The 18,754-nt window shown below is 45.8% G+C and overlaps 1 protein-coding gene across 3 annotated transcripts; it reads left to right on the top strand.

The window, feature by feature from the left end:
* On the top strand, nt 1-2,906 carry LOC131401250 (protein ARMCX6-like). 3 transcript variants are annotated; one of them, XM_058536374.1, is made up of 3 exons: nt 1-84; nt 812-931; nt 1,246-2,906. In XM_058536374.1, the coding sequence occupies exon 3, from the start codon at nt 1,392-1,394 to the stop codon at nt 2,292-2,294; it is 903 nt and encodes a 300-aa protein (XP_058392357.1). In that variant the 5' UTR covers nt 1-84; nt 812-931; nt 1,246-1,391; the 3' UTR covers nt 2,295-2,906. The 3 variants fall into 3 exon arrangements, with proteins under 3 accessions (XP_058392357.1, XP_058392355.1, XP_058392356.1); XM_058536372.1 differs by having other exon boundaries at nt 812-937; XM_058536373.1 differs by having other exon boundaries at nt 28-123; nt 812-937.
* The last annotated feature ends 15,848 nt before the right edge of the window (nt 2,907-18,754 follow it).

The raw sequence follows: 18,754 nt of genomic DNA, 5'->3' as shown, positions 1-18,754 counted from the left end.
TGTTAGTCGCCTCGGTCTGGGTAACAGCCCCCTATTACTCTGCAGGCATGTGAGGAAGAAGGAAACTCGCCGCGGACCGTGCAGGTCGGTAGGAGCATGAGCGCTGCTTGAAGGGAGGTGGAGGTAGGAGAGGGCCAAGAGTGCCACGGATCCAGGTTCGGGCCGATAGGGGCTGTGTCCCTTTTTCGCCTGCTTTCTAAATACCGCCGCCCCTCCTTGTGCCCATTTTAGTAGAGAGAACTGACGGGCTTCTGGCAGGGGTGAGGGGAGTGAATGGTGGTTACAGAGACTCCGAGAAAAGACAGGTTCCACAATCAGGGCACTCGTGCCCCGAGTGCTGCTCCGTCCACCAAGCACTCTGTCCCCTAGGTCCCCTTTCTGTCTGCAGGCTTGTAGGTCTGTTGGCCCATAGATCGCCGCAAAAGTCGCGGTGAGGGAAGGAGCAAACTGCGTTGGGGCGGTGCAGGTCGCTGTGAAGGTGGAGTGAGCCCTGGACCCTGGGTGGGGGTGGCGATGGGGGTGGCGGAGGACGGGAGGGCTAGGATCTGTGCCGGCCGGGTCCGAGTCGCCCTCTCCCGGCCCCTTCTTTCCCCACACCCCCTCCCATTTCAGTGCAGGGAAAGGGGTGTGGCGGCCTTTGCTGGGGAAATGGCGGACGACAAGGGGCGGGGGGGGGGGGGGGCGGACGGGAAGCCCGCGTTAGGAAAGTCGGGAGGGTGTGAGAAATATTTTAAACTCAAAGGCTGAAAATTCAGAAAAGCTTGTATTGGGACCTGTGTTCTCAGTGCTGATCCATCCACTACACTTTCAGTTCTCCACTGCCAGCTATCTGCCTTTCCATCTGTCCTTCTGCCAGACTGTCCATCAATCACTGTGGAAGGAGCACTGACAACAGAAGATAAAGGAAGAAGAAGGAATTTACCTGACTTTGGTAGAGGTTGGTGGGACAGACTGCCTGTGAATCTTTGGGGGCGGGGTGTGGTAGAGGAGTAGACTACCTGACAGTTAGACTCTCCATGTCACCCTCCTAGCAATCATAGCACAGCCCCACCTCCTGCCCTTCTCTGTGGAGCCTGGAAGAGAAATGGTGGATCCTGAAGGTAGATAGAAAATGACAGAAAAGAACAAAGAAATAGTTTCCTAATAATCCACCTCTCTCAACCAGAATTCAACTCCACTCTGTCTGCCTGGTTAGGCACAAACTCAGGCACAGCCCAAAGCCCTAATACAATTTTTCACCCATAGATTCATCACAAGAGAGCTACGGGGGCCTGGGAGAGGCTGAAGACAGCTACCCTTCACCATTACTCACCTTGGCCCTAAGAATCCTCTTCAATCAGGTGGAGCAAGGCCCTCTCCTGTCCTGCCCCAAGGCAGGCACTGACTTGAGCATGGGCCGGGCTCGGGAAGTGGGTTGGATGGCTGCAGGATTGATGATTGGGGCTGGTGCCTGCTACTGCGTTTACAAACTAACCATAGGAAGAGATGACAGTGAGAAGTCAGAGGAGGAAGAAGAGGACTGGGATGATGACGAGGACCTGGATGCGGAGGAGCCCGAGATTTGGTTTGATTTCACAACTATGGCTCGGCCCTGGAGTGAGGATGGGGATTGGACTGAACCTGGGGCCCCCGGTGGCACTGAGGACAGGTCCACAGGTGGGGGAAAGGCCAACCGAACACACGGAATAAAACAGCGCCCATTTCCCTATGAACATAAAAACACTTGGAGTACTCAAAGCTTTAAAAATTTCAGTTGTGTTCTTGACCTCTCCAAGTGTCCTTTCATTCAGGGAAAAATGTTGTTTGCTCAGCCCAAGGAAGCTGGCTTTTCATTTAGCCACGATATCAATAGTCCTTTGGCCAGCCTCTCCATTGTTGGAAACCTGATCCGCACTCCGGACCCCGCTGTTAAGGAGAAGGCATTATGTGCCCTGAATAACTTGAACGCGAGTGTCGAAAATCAGGGCCAAATTAAGATGTACATCAATGAAGTGTGTCGAGAGACTGTGTCACATTGCTGCAACTCATTTCTGCAGCAGGCCGGATTAAACTTGTTAATAAGCATGACAGTTATTAATAACATGCTTGCCAAGTCCGTTTCAGACTTGAAGTTTCCTTTGATATCAGAGGGAAGTGGATGTGCTGAGGTTCAGGTTTTGAAATCGTTGATGGGTTTGTCTGAAAAGCCAGTCTTGGCAGGGGAATTGCTGGGTGCCCAAATGCTGCTCTCATTCACGTCCCTCTTTATCAGGAACGGAAACAGACAGGTTCTCCCAGACACCCTGGCCTCTTAAATGGCTATCTGGAACAGAATGGGACTGAATCCACCCCAAACCCGTTGGGCGAACGCACCCTTGTGTTCTCGGTCAAAGAATCTGCAGTGGGTGCTACTGAAGATCCAGCCTTAGCCAATCAGCACCTCATGGGGTAAAAGTTAACACTTGCTAAACAGAGGACCACACTCTTAGTGGCCAGGCAGGCAGGGCTCCCACGGAGCTCTGAGTAACTTCTTGGTTCTGCAGTCTGCAGGCAATGCACATTGTAAATTACTCCCTTGCAGCCTTCTTCCTGCGGTGAAGGGATGATTTCAGCTGCCAGCTGTGGATAAAAAACATCATGTTATAGCGTCACAAGGGATACCTTGCCTGTGGTGGTCTCCCTGTGTAAGCTGGACCGTTTTGTGGAGACCAGACACATATCGGAGCTTGTGCTGAAAATGCAATTTGTTGCTGCTTAGGTTGAATTCTTTTTCATTTACTCTTTCTTCTATGTGAGCTGATGGATAATGAACCTGTTCATCAAGAAGTACACGCCCCTTCTATGTGCTCTACTGACTTAACCTCATCCACCCAAGCCTGCATTTCTATGTATCATCAATAAAGTTGTATGCTTTGATCGGCAAAAACAAGCCGCGGTACTCGTCCTTGAGTCTATGGTCTGCATGGAGAGAAAGACAAAAATACACAATCAGTGCTAACTAACTGGGGCTTTTGCTCCCTGACAATTGCACACTTAACAGTGCTCACAGGAGGCAGGAGGAGAGGTGGGCTGCAGTGTTCAGGATAAGCCTCAATGAGGGGCTGGGGGCGGGGGTGGGGGAGTGGAGGGGCTTTTGGTGGAATTAAGATGGAATGTTGGGAAGACTAAGACGACACCTGTGAAGTGGGCAGCACAGTGCCTGGTGCCAGATACAGAGAAATCCCTCAGTGAAGGTGTCTTTCCTTGGCTGCTGGCCTAGAGAGGCACGTCAGCATCCTTGGGGTTTGTTCGCGTCCTTGGGGACCACTCGGCGGCCCACCCCTGCGCATTCAGTGCACAATTACAGCAATAACGGTTGCCACTTGCTGAGTGCCTACAGTGTGTAGTTCTCTGTCTCCTACAAAGCAGCTGTTAAGCCTACTTCCAAACCCCCTCCCTTCCTTGGGATCCCAAGCCCCAATTCCTGGCAGAGTGAGAAGGGTGGGCCCTTGCTTCCTCTGGGGGAACGTCCTCTCTGCTCGATCCCCGGTACCTTTGGTGGGATCCAGGAAGGGGAGAGTGGAGCCCTCCATGGACTCCCTGTGGAGGTGGTAGGGCAGATGCTGAGGGTGCTTGGCTTGGCCTGGCCTTGATCCATCGGGAGACATCTCCATCCCCTCCATTCAAGATACTGACACCCCTTGAAGGAAAGGAAGAACCCCTGCGCACTGAACCACTCCATGGATCTGGGCAACTCCTTCTGCCACCCCCTCCCCAACATTTCCAGACCGCTCCCAGCAAGCCTTAGCCCCTGCATCACCAAAGTCAGGTTCCCTGCATGTTTTTGATGTGTTAAGCAATGGTCCTCTTCCTCAAAGCCCTGGCCACCACAGTCAACAAGAAGCCTCCCTTGGGCGGTGTTGCTTCTGCACCCAGTGCCCCCTCCTGGTCTCCCTGGAATGCTGCTCTGGGTCACTGTACCCTGGGCATCAGCGCTCTCTAAGTGCTCTGCCTTCTGGCTGCTCTCTTCCATACAGAGCGTAGTTTTCTTTTACTTTTTTTCTTCCTTCTCCCAGAGTTTGGGTTGCAGGTGGGTTACAACTGTCCTGCTTGTGCCCATCCGCCCCACTCTTTGGGCTGACCAGCGGGCATAAGTGCCTGCTAGGTCCCAGGACCAACTCTGGGCAATCCTCCAGCCTGGAACAGGGACACTGCCTCTTCCCAGGCCCTGGCGCCTTAGATGGCCAGCGGGTGACTTGTGATTACTGAGACACCCGCTGGGGCTTCCTCTGCTGGCCCTGGGGCCCTGCCTTGTTTCCTGAGTTGCTAATGTGACCACCCCTTTCTCCCAAGCCAGCCTCAGGTGAGCTGAGGAATCTCTTTCCCAAGTAGGATTGCCCTCCAGACAGCTCCCGCATCCACTTGTCCCAGCGGAGCCTGCTTGGCCAATGCTGTCTTGAGCGACACCTTATTGCTCAGCCTCTTTCATCTCAGCACAAAGACAGAGCATTTTCTCTTTTCTCCTGGCTCAGGGTCCCAAATTAACACGCGCTTTCCTCCTCTGCACTCTGCTGAATCCCACTTGAGTCCTGCCACAGGCAGTTGTCCACCCAGCCGACTCCCAACGCAGGGTGGGCCTGGGGGCTTTCCGCCCATCTCCTGAGCAACTCTCACAGGGAAGCCTGCCTGCACTGAGGTGTCTCCACGGTGTGGTCTTGGGCCAAGTCAAGAGCCTCCTCTCCATTTGCTGGCACTGCCCTCCCCAAAACACTCCCTGTGTCTGGAAGTGCAGCCCTCTGGTCTGCCCTTCATCCCTTGGTTGGTTGCTGTGTCAGGGCGGGAGCCCAGTTCCCAATGGATTCTGCCTAGGGACGTGAGGGGAGTCAGAGGCATGCCTGCCAGTCAGGGCCTGATTAAGACATTCAGAGGCTATCAGCACCATGCCCCTCCCATACTTGATTCAAAATGAAACAGCACGAGACCACCGAGCACAGAACTTACTTCCCTGACTGCTGCAACTAAGGGAGAGTCTTTCTGGGTTTCCCCGTGGCAAACATTAGACAAGGTCATCAAGCTTGAGCTGGACACACAGAGTGCCCTGCCTTGATGGGGCCGCCCCAGCCTAAACTGTCTCTTGTGTCAATCTGGAGCTGCTGCCGCAGACTGCCTTCCCAGCTCCAGAAAGGCCCGGGCCTTTCTCCTTGTTGTCTCGTGATTACGTCTACATGTGGTGCCTGAAGGTACTGGCTTCCACACTAACTCCCGGTGCCCTCCCAGCCTGCTGCCTCTCCTGGGGATTTTGCGATTTGACTCCTCCAGCCCACAAGTGCAGGCAAGGTTGCAGACATCCAGCTTCCCAGCTGATACATCCAGTCTCCAACTCTGCATCCTCATCAGGGCCCTGTGTGTCCCTCTCAAAGCAGTTTCAACCACAATCCCCTCACTTTGAAGTGCCACCCACGGACAGGCACAGCCCTCAACAAGTGACTCTCCATGCTGTGCCACCATAGCACCTTTTGGCTAAGGGTTGGACAGCTGTGGCGAGGACTGGCTACCGCCTCCCTTCTGGGGACCACCGGTTGGTCTAAGATGCAGAGGGGTGCTGCACCACAGTCCAGCACAGTCCTGCAGAGGATCGGCCAATCCCTTGTCGGCTACACATGCTGCATGCATCACCTCACACTCCGTCACTTCCCTCCTCTCTTTGCTCATGGCCTCCTGTTCACCCTGAAGGCTCATTTTGCCGAATTGCCTCTCGTTTTCGTGTGTGGCTTAGGATGTCCTTCCGCACTCCCCGATTACAGAGAGTCTCCTATATGGTTTCCTAATTCTTTCATACCTTTCCACTTTAAGGGTTGTCTCACGGATCTACTTGGAATTTGCCTTTGTGACAGGTGGGAGGCGTGACCCAACTTTCCTTCTTTTCCCAAGTGGATACCCATTTAACGCAGCACCATTTATCTCTCCATTCTACTGCTGCAGAGAGGCACAGACGTGCGCCCAGCTGAGCCTCCCCTCTGTGGCTTCCTGGTGTTAAGTCCCTCCTGAAGCACGCCCCTTTCTCCCAGGAACCTCTAACTGACTCGGGGACCCTCAGCTCCCTGGGTGGCCCATGGCAGGTGGTGTGTGTGTTGGCAGGGAGGGGTGTGTTGGTGCTTTTGGGCAGGCTGCTGCCCTGGGTACCTTCTCAGGACATATTCTGGCCCACAGGGAACTTAGGAACCCTCACCCTGCTGTCTTAGCACCGTGGGAAACTGGGGACTGGTTTCTTCCCTCACCAAAATTACTTTATGTGTATGAGACAAAAGGAAGTTCATTTGTATGTTTCCTTCTGCACAGTCCGTATGGTCGGCTTTAGCCACACTTGAAATATGGCTATTGTCACATGTTGAACTCTTAGGTTGCAAAAATTTCTCTCAACTCTTTCCTTGATTTTTTTTTTTTTGGTAGTGTATTTGATCAATCAGGAATTTTAAGTTTTCTGCTTTTGTCGATGTTTTTCTAATGGACTTTTATGTTTTCATTTATAAGGACAGCCTTTTACATCCAAGTTATTAAAAACATTTGCCTTTATTTCCTTCTAATACAAATACAGTTTTCTTTTTAGAGTTAGCTCCTTTGTTAACCTACTAGTAGCGTGAGGGCACACGTGTGTGTACGTTTGTGTACATTTGGTTTGAGGTTTACTTAGTACCTTAATTTCCTCTAAATTTATAATTAATTATACTAATAATTTATTGCTGAATCCATTTTTTATGTTTTGATTGAAATTGCACTAAGTTTATGGATTAATTGGCAAGGATTGGCATCTTTACAATTTTCCCTTATAGACACATTTATTTAGATCCTCTGTCACTTAATGAAGTTATCTTTATAACGATCTTTCACATTTCTTTTGGTGTTTATTCCTACATATTTGTCTGTTTTTGTTGCTTTTGTGAATGGGCATGGTCCTTTCCTTCTCCTACAATGCTATGCTACTTCGACTCTGCTGTCCTTATCCCAGTGCCAGCACACTGGACATATCTGTCTGCTGCTTATGGAACAGCAGTAAAAAAAGGGGGATGGTCAAGTGCCTCACTGTCATTATTCTCAAAGAGGAGAGAAGGGGAAAAGGACAAGGCATTAGGCCCTATTGTTCCACAAATGCTCTTTTCCTAGAACTCTCCCTAGAGATCCTTTCATTCTTTCATTTTACTTTTATATTTTCTTCCTCCCTCTCCCCTGGCAGTGAAGTAGTTCAAACTGGTTCTTCTGGTTTATTCAATCATGTTTCTTTAACCCTGGCAAAGTCTCCATTAAGTCTAACCATCAGTATTCTATTGTTCTTTGTTCTTGGTTTTCTGGATATGGGATGATTTTGAAGGAAGGAAAGGTAGTTTGATGGCTCAAGTTATTACCACAGGTAAGCACTCCAAATAACCTTGTCACACAACTCGCCTCTGAATAAATATTTGCATCTCGTAGATACCAATTGTCAATGTGTAGATATAAATCCAGAATTCTGTATTTTGACTATCCAGGCCTTTAAATTGGGTAGTAGATGGATTTGGTGACTTCTCAACTGTGGAGGACATGTAAAGGTAAGGGAAGTGATGGGGGGTGTTCCCACCAGCCTTCTGTCTCAGCCTTTTCTACTTTGCCACTTGGCCTGCCCATGTCTGACCTCACACTTTTTGTAGCGTGTGCCTGGGGAGGTGAGAAACTGATCTGGTCATTTCTAATACCCACCCACCTCTAGGGTTTTCATCTAGGGATTGATTTGAGCCAGGAGACATGTGGTTGGCTCTTCTTTCTTCTTCTCCCCTCTCTCCCTCCACAAAGTTCCTCTCTGATGGACACATCCTTTAGGTCCTGAGTTCTCACTACCTATAGCTTGCAGCAAAGATCTATGGTCAGAGTCTTCCAGGCCTGCTTCCTGATATGTAATGAGAACTTTTGGAATTTAGGAAAACTCTAAATTGATGGTTATGAATTTTAAAAATTAGCCTTGAGAACTCTAAGTTTCTTGGACTAGATATAGGCAGTAACTTGCTTCTCTTTGTGTGAGGTTATAATCCCAATTACTTAGTCTTAGTGGTGAATAGGCTATACAAGAACCGTTATTTACAGGAGGAATTATATATGGTCTGATTAAATTTTTTATGACATTATCCCTGTTATATGCTAAAGGGACTGCACCAGATCAGGGTTAATAATGGGCAGAGACACAGGGGGCCAAATGGACAACTAGGACACTGCCCTACATGTTTGTCTCAGTCCTCAGGGGCTAGAACAAAGACAGATGTATGTGGAGTTAGGAAGCTCTGGAAAGCATAACATGATATCCATAGGGCTGGGCAAAGACAGGTCAACCAATTCTTTACATTTTACTTTAAAATTTACTTTATTTTAAAAAATAGGTAACATCCTAGTGGTTCAAAATTCAAAGGATAACAAAGGGTATACGTTGAAAATCTCCCTCTCACCTCTCTGTCACCACTACCCAGTTTTGCCCCACCAGAGGCAATGTTATTCAGTTTCTTGTGCAGCATTCTAGAGAGATTTTATCTCTCTCTTTGTCTATATAGATATATAGATAGATAGATAGATATAAATATATAGATGTAGATGTCTCTCTCTCTCTATAGTATTCATATGTATATATAGAGATTTTAAATATATTTATATAATATGTTCACATATACATAATCTTGTCAATCCTTTGATATTACTACATAAAAAATTTGCTTTTTAGTTCAGAGCTGAATAGTATTTTATTGCAAAAATATGCCATAATTATTTAGTCAGTCCCCATGTGTGGATATTTAGGGGTTTTTTTTCCCATTTTTCCTTGATATTACAAATAATGATTCAAGGCTTATACATATTTCTTTTTCTTCTCTTCTTCCGTTCCTCTTTTCATCCACCCAATTTTGGTTGATTAAATTATATTTCTTAGTGTGTAGCTTTGTACTGCTCAACATAGGTAGAACCCTGTCGCCAGATTTGTCTGCTTTAGATGGTATCTTTTGACTCCAGCTACTAAAGATAAGAACATCAACATATTTACATTACCTCTCACCTTCTTTTTCTTTCCTCTCCCAATTGTTGCTAATTATATCAGTTCTACTACATCTGGGTTTCTCACCATTATATTTGCTCTGTAACCATAATCACCACATTTGTTTAGGCCTTCGTCCTAAATTTACATAGATTTGGCACTAATTGCTATACTTTTGCTATAGTTTCTTTCTTCCCTGTTTTTCTGTCACTTTCACCTTCATCTCTGTGATTAAATTTCTTCTACATTTTCCCTGAGGCCCGATAGCTTATATTTCAGTTCATTCTTGTCTTGCCATCCCTTTCTTGAGTTCTTGCTCAATTGCTTCATTAAACTTTCTAATTCATGGTGAAATATTTGGTGACAATTTTCATCTACTTTTTCCCAGATGATTTTTCTTTATCTGCCATACATTTTCCAGGTCCCTTTTCTCGTGTATTACCTGTGTTTACCTCTTGTGCCAGTTCCATTTTGATTCCCCATCTTTAAGAAATATCAGGTTTTATTAAACCAGTTATTTGCAGAAGGTTCATCTAGGACAAGGACCAGGATTGTCTTTCCTGATGCCCCAAATTTTCCTTATGGCCCAAGTCATTAGAGAGAGGTAGCTGTGGGGTTGTTGAAAGTACAGTCTCTCCTCTTCCTTGCTGCTCTGGGGTAGACTCATCTCCAATGCTACCTTGGGGACAGATTACTTCCTGCAAATATGACCTGTCTCTGTGACTCCTTATTTGGCCCAATCTCTCTATGCTTCTTATTATGGATCTCCTGCTCCATGGTGGCTCCTGCTATCAACTTGTGCATGCTTCTTATCTTTAAGAAATATACAAATTTGTTAAGAGGGTAGATCTCACATTAACTGTTCTTACCACAATAAGAAAAAGAAAGAAAGAAAGAAAGAAATATACAAACAGTCTCTCCCCTTTCTGGAATTTGGTGTTGTCTAGTGACTGACTCGAGAATGGAGAATCACAGCTACAGCGTCTCTGGAAAATTAACTGAACAGGCTGTCAATCATAAAACCAATTTACAAATTCAAGAGATGCTCTCTGTGAAGAAGTTAGATCTAGTAGACTGCCAGGCTTGGTTCAGACAGAGCCTCTAGTCAGGCCCAGGAAAACAAACAATTCCATGTTCTCTGCCAGGCTTCCTGAGCTTTCTCACTACACGGCGCAGGGGGCAAAGGAACACACAGCACAGTTTCTTCCTGTCCTGTCAACTGAGCTTGTGTCAATTAAGAGAAAAATGAGGGACACAAAAGATGCTTAAATCACATTCTCTTGCATCTTTAGTTGAAGTGGCTTTTTGTGATTAATTTTCTTAGCAGGTATTACACTTCTTTGTATTTGCTGTTTCCTTTGCCTGTATTCCCCACTAGATGATAAGCTCTATGAACACAAGAATGGTGCCTGTATTGTTTACTATTGAATCTCCATCTTCCTCACACATAGTTACTGCTCAGTGCCTACTCAGTTTGATTGTCTAGTGTTCAAGCTACAATTCTGGCTCTGGATAAGAGTTTGTGCTTCTCTATATATTTGTGAAATATCTTCAATAGGTGTATAGTATGTTTGCAAAGAGAAATTTTTTTAAAAAATGTGTTAAACAATATTTACAATATCATCCTAATTAATTTTAAAAATGCAGATGCATGAAAAAGACCAGAAAGTTACACACTCTGTCTCTTGAGGTCCTGTTCTCAGGTCTTTTCTCTTTCCAGGAATCTCATCCACTGCCATAGCATCAATTATCATCAAATGTTAATGACTTACAAGTCTATATATCCTGAGTTTAAGATTAATTTATTTGATGCCAATAGATTGCATATCCCACAGATATCTCATGTTCAACATATTTGAAATTGGAGTCGGCATTCCCCAGTCCCACACCAAAACTGTTCACCCTCCTGTATTCCCTGTCTCGGTGAACACAATCAACACCCACCCAACTGCAGCTGCCAGAAATCTAGTCGTTATTGACTCTCCCTCATCCTATATTGCTAGCTTGTCTCAAAGTCCCATTGATTCCACTTGATTAATGTTTTTTATAAATGTTAATATTTATCAGAACAATATGTACACGTGATAGCAAAGCAATTAGCAGAAAGTTTATTATAAAAAGGAATAATTTCCCCTCCTGCTCTTCCCTAGACTCAGGACCACTCTCTAGAATCCAGAGGCAACTTTTCTTAACTTTTCTGATTTTAGCTTCTTCTGATGTAGAGGTTCTCAATCAGGGGTGATTTTGCCCCCACCCCCACCACCCAGGGACATTCATCAGTGTCTGGAGACATTTTTGATTGTCACAACTGAGGACAAGGGCACTACTCACATCTTGTGGGTAGAGACCAGGGATCCTACAATGCACAGGACAGTCTCCAGCCCAAAAAGTTAATAGTGCCAAGACTGAAAACTGTTCTTATAGTTATCTTCAAAATGCCAAAAATGTACTTGTACCCCTAACAACCTTATGATATGAAAATAGAACAATTTAGCTCATTTATCTTACAATCGTTCCTCCCCCTCTCTTATTCTCAATGTTTAAAATGTTATTATTATTTTAGTTTAATCATACAGTCAACAATTATTTATTGAGCACCGTTGTGTGCCAGGCACTATTCAAAGCATTTAGAATTTCGTAGCAAGCAAAACAGAGATGGCCTTTATTAAGCTTGCTTTCTTGTGTAGGAAATAGGCCATAAAACCAACTAAAATAAATAAAGGAGCTAAATTTAACTTTAAATGACATATATAAACCTTTATTTTGCTTCATAAAATTCCACCAGGATTTGTACACTTTTCACTTTATAAAATGAAGATATCAGCTTTGCCATCTTTTCTTCTTTTATCTTCTTCTACATCCTACATTCTGTCAGCTATATTTTATTTAGTCTCACGCTTACTTGAAATCTCATCCCCACAGGTGATATGTTAGTCATTTTCTAAAACTATACAATATAGATTTGAGTGTTAGGACATTACTTGGCTCAGCAACGAGCAGCATTTGTATAGTCAAAATCATCTAAATACTGGTCATGATTTTCAACACATAGAGTTGAAAGCAGAAAGCTTTAATGGGAGACTTGGTTGTTATAGAACATAATGTAAAAGTAAACTGGAACTTACTATATATATGTATGTGTATGTATATATACATATATATACACATTATATATATACATATATATATGGCTATATAAAGCAGAAACTTCAGTAGCGTTCTTTTCATTAGAAGGGCAAGCTCCCCTTGCTTTAACGACCCCATGAAGGCGCCCTTTAATGATGATACCACCTGACTCCTCGAGATTCTTTCACAAGTTCAACCTAAGACTTTTTTGGGGTGTGGGAGGGTTGCCTTTGTATCCATTTGGTCACTTCAGACTGTTCTGGGAGTCATGTAGCCATGGTCTACTTATCTACTACCTTCTGGTGTTGTAGAGCTAGGTGTAAATTATAAACCAATTTTATCAGGCTATGAATGCATCTTACTCTGGGAATATATACCTAGTAACTTAGGAGCTAGTTCAAGTCTGCTGCATCCTACATGGCATGGTCAGATCCCAGAGACACTTGGGATTAGCTTTTGATTCAATCTAGCCCACTATGGTTGCTTAGAAATGTTTGGAATCCAAGGTCAAGGCACTTAAGGGATACTATTCTTAGATTCAAGACTCAATAGATTCTTTTTCTTTATACTCCGTCAAATGCTAGACTCACTCTCTATCTTAATTTGCTGCATATTTGGATCATGTACACTTTTTTGTTTTGTTTTGTATATCTGTTGTCTATTGCTGAATAGCAAACCACTCCAAAACTCAGTAGCATAAACAGCCATCTTATTTGCACATTATTTTGTGGATCAGGAATTTGCACTGGACTTATCTGAATGATTCTTCTCCTAGTATTGCCTGAGGTCATTTATGTGGTTGAAGTCAGCTGGCAGATCAGGTAAGGGCTGATTTTCCTGTAGCTAGAGTTGCCAGATATAGCAAATAAAATTACAGGATGCCCAATTAAATTTGAATTCCAGATAAATAATTAATAATTGTTTTAGTATAAGTATGTCTCATGCAATATTTGGGACATATTTATACTGAAAAATGTTTATCTGAAATTCAAATTTTACAAAGTTCTGTATTTTATCTGGTCACTCTTCCTAGGAGTCCTCAGTTGGAGCAGTTCATGTCTGTCCTACCTGGTCTCATCCTCCAGCAGGTTAGCCTGGGCTTTTGTATATGGTGGTTTCAGAGCAGGAAGAATGCAAGCCCCACTGAAAATGCACTGTTCAAGCTTCTTCATGGGTCATGTTTGCTAATGTGTAAACTGGCCGAAGCAAATCACATGGCCAGGTTGAGTCAATGTGGGAGGGGACTACACAATGCTATGGATACAAGGAGGCATGGTTCATGGGGGGCCATTACAGTAATATTTTCTTAGACGTTCCTCTAATTGTTTTTCTTTCGTTATTTCCCTATATTACACCCTCTAATTTTTCTAACCTTCAATTGATTTTACCAAGTCCTCTTTTGTTCATGAGCTCACTCACTACCTCAAATCCTCTGTCATCTTGCTCCACTTTGTTCTGGTCAACCAGGGCACTCTGTTTAGCTGTCATCTTAAAACTAACCTTTATTGCTTTCCCAAGTTGGGATCACCATTTCTTTGATTCCATATTTACCTTTGACTTGATTACTATCTTGTTTTGTTGGAGTACATGTTCAAGAGACTTCCTAAGAGAAGGTCCACAGGAGGTAAACTTTTTGAGTACTTTCAGTTCTGAAAACATCTTTATTGTCATCACATACCTACTTGATATGTAGGTATGCGTGTTTAGAGATGGAATACTAGAGAAAAGCATATTTTCTAAGGACGTGAAGGCGTTTATACAACATTGACATTTAGCATCCAGTATTACGAATAAGAAGCCTGATGCCAGTCTGATTTGAGGATGATTTTCCCTCTACCCTCGAAAGATTTTAGCATCTCCTTGTAACTTTATTACTCTAAAATTTCTTGAGGATAAGTCTAGGTGAGTGTCCTTTTTTATTGATTGCATTGGGCACACAATGCACCTTTTTTTAGTTAAAAAAAGAAATACAGAGAAAAAATAATGAAGAACTATGTATAAATCATGTATAAATAACAACAAACATTAACACTTTGTTGTATTTGTTTATAATCTTTTTATTAATAGATAAAATTAAACTACATAAAATATTGTTAGGATCACATTTTCCTCCATCTCTTCCCAGAGGCACTTGATATTGTAAAATTGATGTCCATCTTTCAGTACCCATTTTTAATTTTGTTATAAACATATGTATCCAAAAAATATATAGTATTGTTTCATATGCTTAAAATTATATAAATGGCATTATACTTTCTACAAATATCAAATATCTTTCTACAAATCGCTTATTTCACTCAACATTAAGTTTCTGAGAATTGTCTAGACTGATATATAGATACCTAGTTCACTCATTTTTACCACTTTATAAACTCTATTGTATAAATATATGACATTACTTATTCAAAAACCTACAGCAAACATCAACCTTATTGCTGAAGCATTGACTATTAAAATCAGAAACAAGACAAGTATGCACTGTATCATCAATACCGTTGTTCTGAAGGTCCTTGACAGTGCAGTGAGATAAGAAAAAGAAACGAGCTATAAATATTGAATAGGAAGAGATAAAACTGTCATAATTTGTAAACTATGATTGTCTACTTAATAAGTTAGAAAGAAAAAAGAGGCAAAATAATAAAATTAATAAAAGAGTTCACCAAAAAAGCCTAACTATAGAGTGACAATGTTACATCAAGAGCTTTTATACAAAGCAGCAATAATTATTAATTATTACATTTATTTTTGAATAGGAAATATATACATGTGTGCAAAATTAAAAAGGCACAAAAGACAGAAAAAAATGAGTCTCTTATGGACTTTTTCCCATGCAAACCGAATATGTCTGCCAGGAGGCAAAAAGTGTTATGCTTTTCCGGGGCTGGCCTGGTGGCGTAGTGGTTAAGTTGGCGTGCTCCGCTTTGGCCAACTTAACCGGCCCGGGGTTGCAGGCCCGGATCTCGGGCACGCACCAACGCACTACTTGTCAAGTCATGCTGTGGCGGCATCCTACATAAAGTAGAGGAAGATGGGCACGATGTTAGCCCAGGGCCAATCTTCCTTAGCAAAAAGAGGAGGATTGGCATCAGATGTTAGCTCAGGGCTGGTCTTCCTCACACACACACAAAAAAGTGTTATGCTTTTCTTAGTGGATCACTACAGACATAATCTATACTACATTAGAAAATGTAAAATCATACGAGAGTATAGAATGTTATAACATATAATATATTTAGGATAATATACACAACACAGTGTGCTCCAACTTGCTTTTCTCATACAAGTAAAGTAATTTTGGTGAGGGAAGAAACCAGTCCCCAGTTTCCCACGGTGCTAAGACAGCAGGGTGAGGGTTCCTAAGTTCCCTGTGGGCCAGAATATGTCCTGAGAAGGTACCCAGGGCAGCAGCCTGCCCAAAAGCACCAACACACCCCTCCCTGCCAACACACACACCACCTGCCATGGGCCACCCAGGGAGCTGAGGGTCCCCGAGTCAGTTAGAGGTTCCTGGGAGAAAGGGGCGTGCTTCAGGAGGGACTTAACACCAGGAAGCCACAGAGGGGAGGCTCAGCTGGGCGCACGTCTGTGCCTCTCTGCAGCAGTAGAATGGAGAGATAAATGGTGCTGCGTTAAATGGGTATCCACTTGGGAAAAGAAGGAAAGTTGGGTCACGCCTCCCACCTGTCACAAAGGCAAATTCCAAGTAGATCCGTGAGACAACCCTTAAAGTGGAAAGGTATGAAAGAATTAGGAAACCATATAGGAGACTCTCTGTAATCGGGGAGTGCGGAAGGACATCCTAAGCCACACACGAAAACGAGAGGCAATTCGGCAAAATGAGCCTTCAGGGTGAACAGGAGGCCATGAGCAAAGAGAGGAGGGAAGTGACGGAGTGTGAGGTGATGCATGCAGCATGTGTAGCCGACAAGGGATTGGCCGATCCTCTGCAGGACTGTGCTGGACTGTGGTGCAGCACCCCTCTGCATCTTAGACCAACCGGTGGTCCCCAGAAGGGAGGCGGTAGCCAGTCCTCGCCACAGCTGTCCAACCCTTAGCCAAAAGGTGCTATGGTGGCACAGCATGGAGAGTCACTTGTTGAGGGCTGTGCCTGTCCGTGGGTGGCACTTCAAAGTGAGGGGATTGTGGTTGAAACTGCTTTGAGAGGGACACACAGGGCCCTGATGAGGATGCAGAGTTGGAGACTGGATGTATCAGCTGGGAAGCTGGATGTCTGCAACCTTGCCTGCACTTGTGGGCTGGAGGAGTCAAATCGCAAAATCCCCAGGAGAGGCAGCAGGCTGGGAGGGCACCGGGAGTTAGTGTGGAAGCCAGTACCTTCAGGCACCACATGTAGACGTAATCACGAGACAACAAGGAGAAAGGCCCGGGCCTTTCTGGAGCTGGGAAGGCAGTCTGCGGCAGCAGCTCCAGATTGACACAAGAGACAGTTTAGGCTGGGGCGGCCCCATCAAGGCAGGGCACTCTGTGTGTCCAGCTCAAGCTTGATGACCTTGTCTAATGTTTGCCACGGGGAAACCCAGAAAGACTCTCCCTTAGTTGCAGCAGTCAGGGAAGTAAGTTCTGTGCTCGGTGGTCTCGTGCTGTTTCATTTTGAATCAAGTATGGGAGGGGCATGGTGCTGATAGCCTCTGAATGTCTTAATCAGGCCCTGACTGGCAGGCATGCCTCTGACTCCCCTCACGTCCCTAGGCAGAATCCATTGGGAACTGGGCTCCCGCCCTGACACAGCAACCAACCAAGGGATGAAGGGCAGACCAGAGGGCTGCACTTCCAGACACAGGGAGTGTTTTGGGGAGGGCAGTGCCAGCAAATGGAGAGGAGGCTCTTGACTTGGCCCAAGACTACACCGTGGAGACACCTCAGTGCAGGCAGGCTTCCCTGTGAGAGTTGCTCAGGAGATGGGCGGAAAGCCCCCAGGCCCACCCTGCGTTGGGAGTCGGCTGGGTGGACAACTGCCTGTGGCAGGACTCAAGTGGGATTCAGCAGAGTGCAGAGGAGGAAAGCGCGTGTTAATTTGGGACCCTGAGCCAGGAGAAAAGAGAAAATGCTCTGTCTTTGTGCTGAGATGAAAGAGGCTGAGCAATAAGGTGTCGCTCAAGACAGCATTGGCCAAGCAGGCTCCGCTGGGACAAGTGGATGCGGGAGCTGTCTGGAGGGCAATCCTACTTGGGAAAGAGATTCCTCAGCTCACCTGAGGCTGGCTTGGGAGAAAGGGGTGGTCACATTAGCAACTCAGGAAACAAGGCAGGGCCCCAGGGCCAGCAGAGGAAGCCCCAGCGGGTGTCTCAGTAATCACAAGTCACCCGCTGGCCATCTAAGGCGCCAGGGCCTGGGAAGAGGCAGTGTCCCTGTTCCAGGCTGGAGGATTGCCCAGAGTTGGTCCTGGGACCTAGCAGGCACTTATGCCCGCTGGTCAGCCCAAAGAGTGGGGCGGATGGGCACAAGCAGGACAGTTGTAACCCACCTGCAACCCAAACTCTGGGAGAAGGAAGAAAAAAAGTAAAAGAAAACTACGCTCTGTATGGAAGAGAGCAGCCAGAAGGCAGAGCACTTAGAGAGCGCTGATGCCCAGGGTACAGTGACCCAGAGCAGCATTCCAGGGAGACCAGGAGGGGGCACTGGGTGCAGAAGCAACACCGCCCAAGGGAGGCTTCTTGTTGACTGTGGTGGCCAGGGCTTTGAGGAAGAGGACCATTGCTTAACACATCAAAAACATGCAGGGAACCTGACTTTGGTGATGCAGGGGCTAAGGCTTGCTGGGAGCGGTCTGGAAATGTTGGGGAGGGGGTGGCAGAAGGAGTTGCCCAGATCCATGGAGTGGTTCAGTGCGCAGGGGTTCTTCCTTTCCTTCAAGGGGTGTCAGTATCTTGAATGGAGGGGATGGAGATGTCTCCCGATGGATCAAGGCCAGGCCAAGCCAAGCACCCTCAGCATCTGCCCTACCACCTCCACAGGGAGTCCATGGAGGGCTCCACTCTCCCCTTCCTGGATCCCACCAAAGGTACCGGGGATCGAGCAGAGAGGACGTTCCCCCAGAGGAAGCAAGGGCCCACCCTTCTCACTCTGCCAGGAATTGGGGCTTGGGATCCCAAGGAAGGGAGGGGGTTTGGAAGTAGGCTTAACAGCTGCTTTGTAGGAGACAGAGAACTACACACTGTAGGCACTCAGCAAGTGGCAACCGTTATTGCTGTAATTGTGCACTGAATGCGCAGGGGTGGGCCGCCGAGTGGTCCCCAAGGACGCGAACAAACCCCAAGGATGCTGACGTGCCTCTCTAGGCCAGCAGCCAAGGAAAGACACCTTCACTGAGGGATTTCTCTGTATCTGGCACCAGGCACTGTGCTGCCCACTTCACAGGTGTCGTCTTAGTCTTCCCAACATTCCATCTTAATTCCACCAAAAGCCCCTCCACTCCCCCACCCCCGCCCCCAGCCCCTCATTGAGGCTTATCCTGAACACTGCAGCCCACCTCTCCTCCTGCCTCCTGTGAGCACTGTTAAGTGTGCAATTGTCAGGGAGCAAAAGCCCCAGTTAGTTAGCACTGATTGTGTATTTTTGTCTTTCTCTCCATGCAGACCATAGACTCAAGGACGAGTACCGCGGCTT

This window comes from Diceros bicornis, chromosome X (genome assembly GCF_020826845.1).
Source record: "Diceros bicornis minor isolate mBicDic1 chromosome X, mDicBic1.mat.cur, whole genome shotgun sequence".
Classification (NCBI taxonomy): Eukaryota; Metazoa; Chordata; class Mammalia; order Perissodactyla; family Rhinocerotidae; genus Diceros; species Diceros bicornis.
This window is presented reverse-complemented; position numbering and strand designations above follow the sequence as displayed.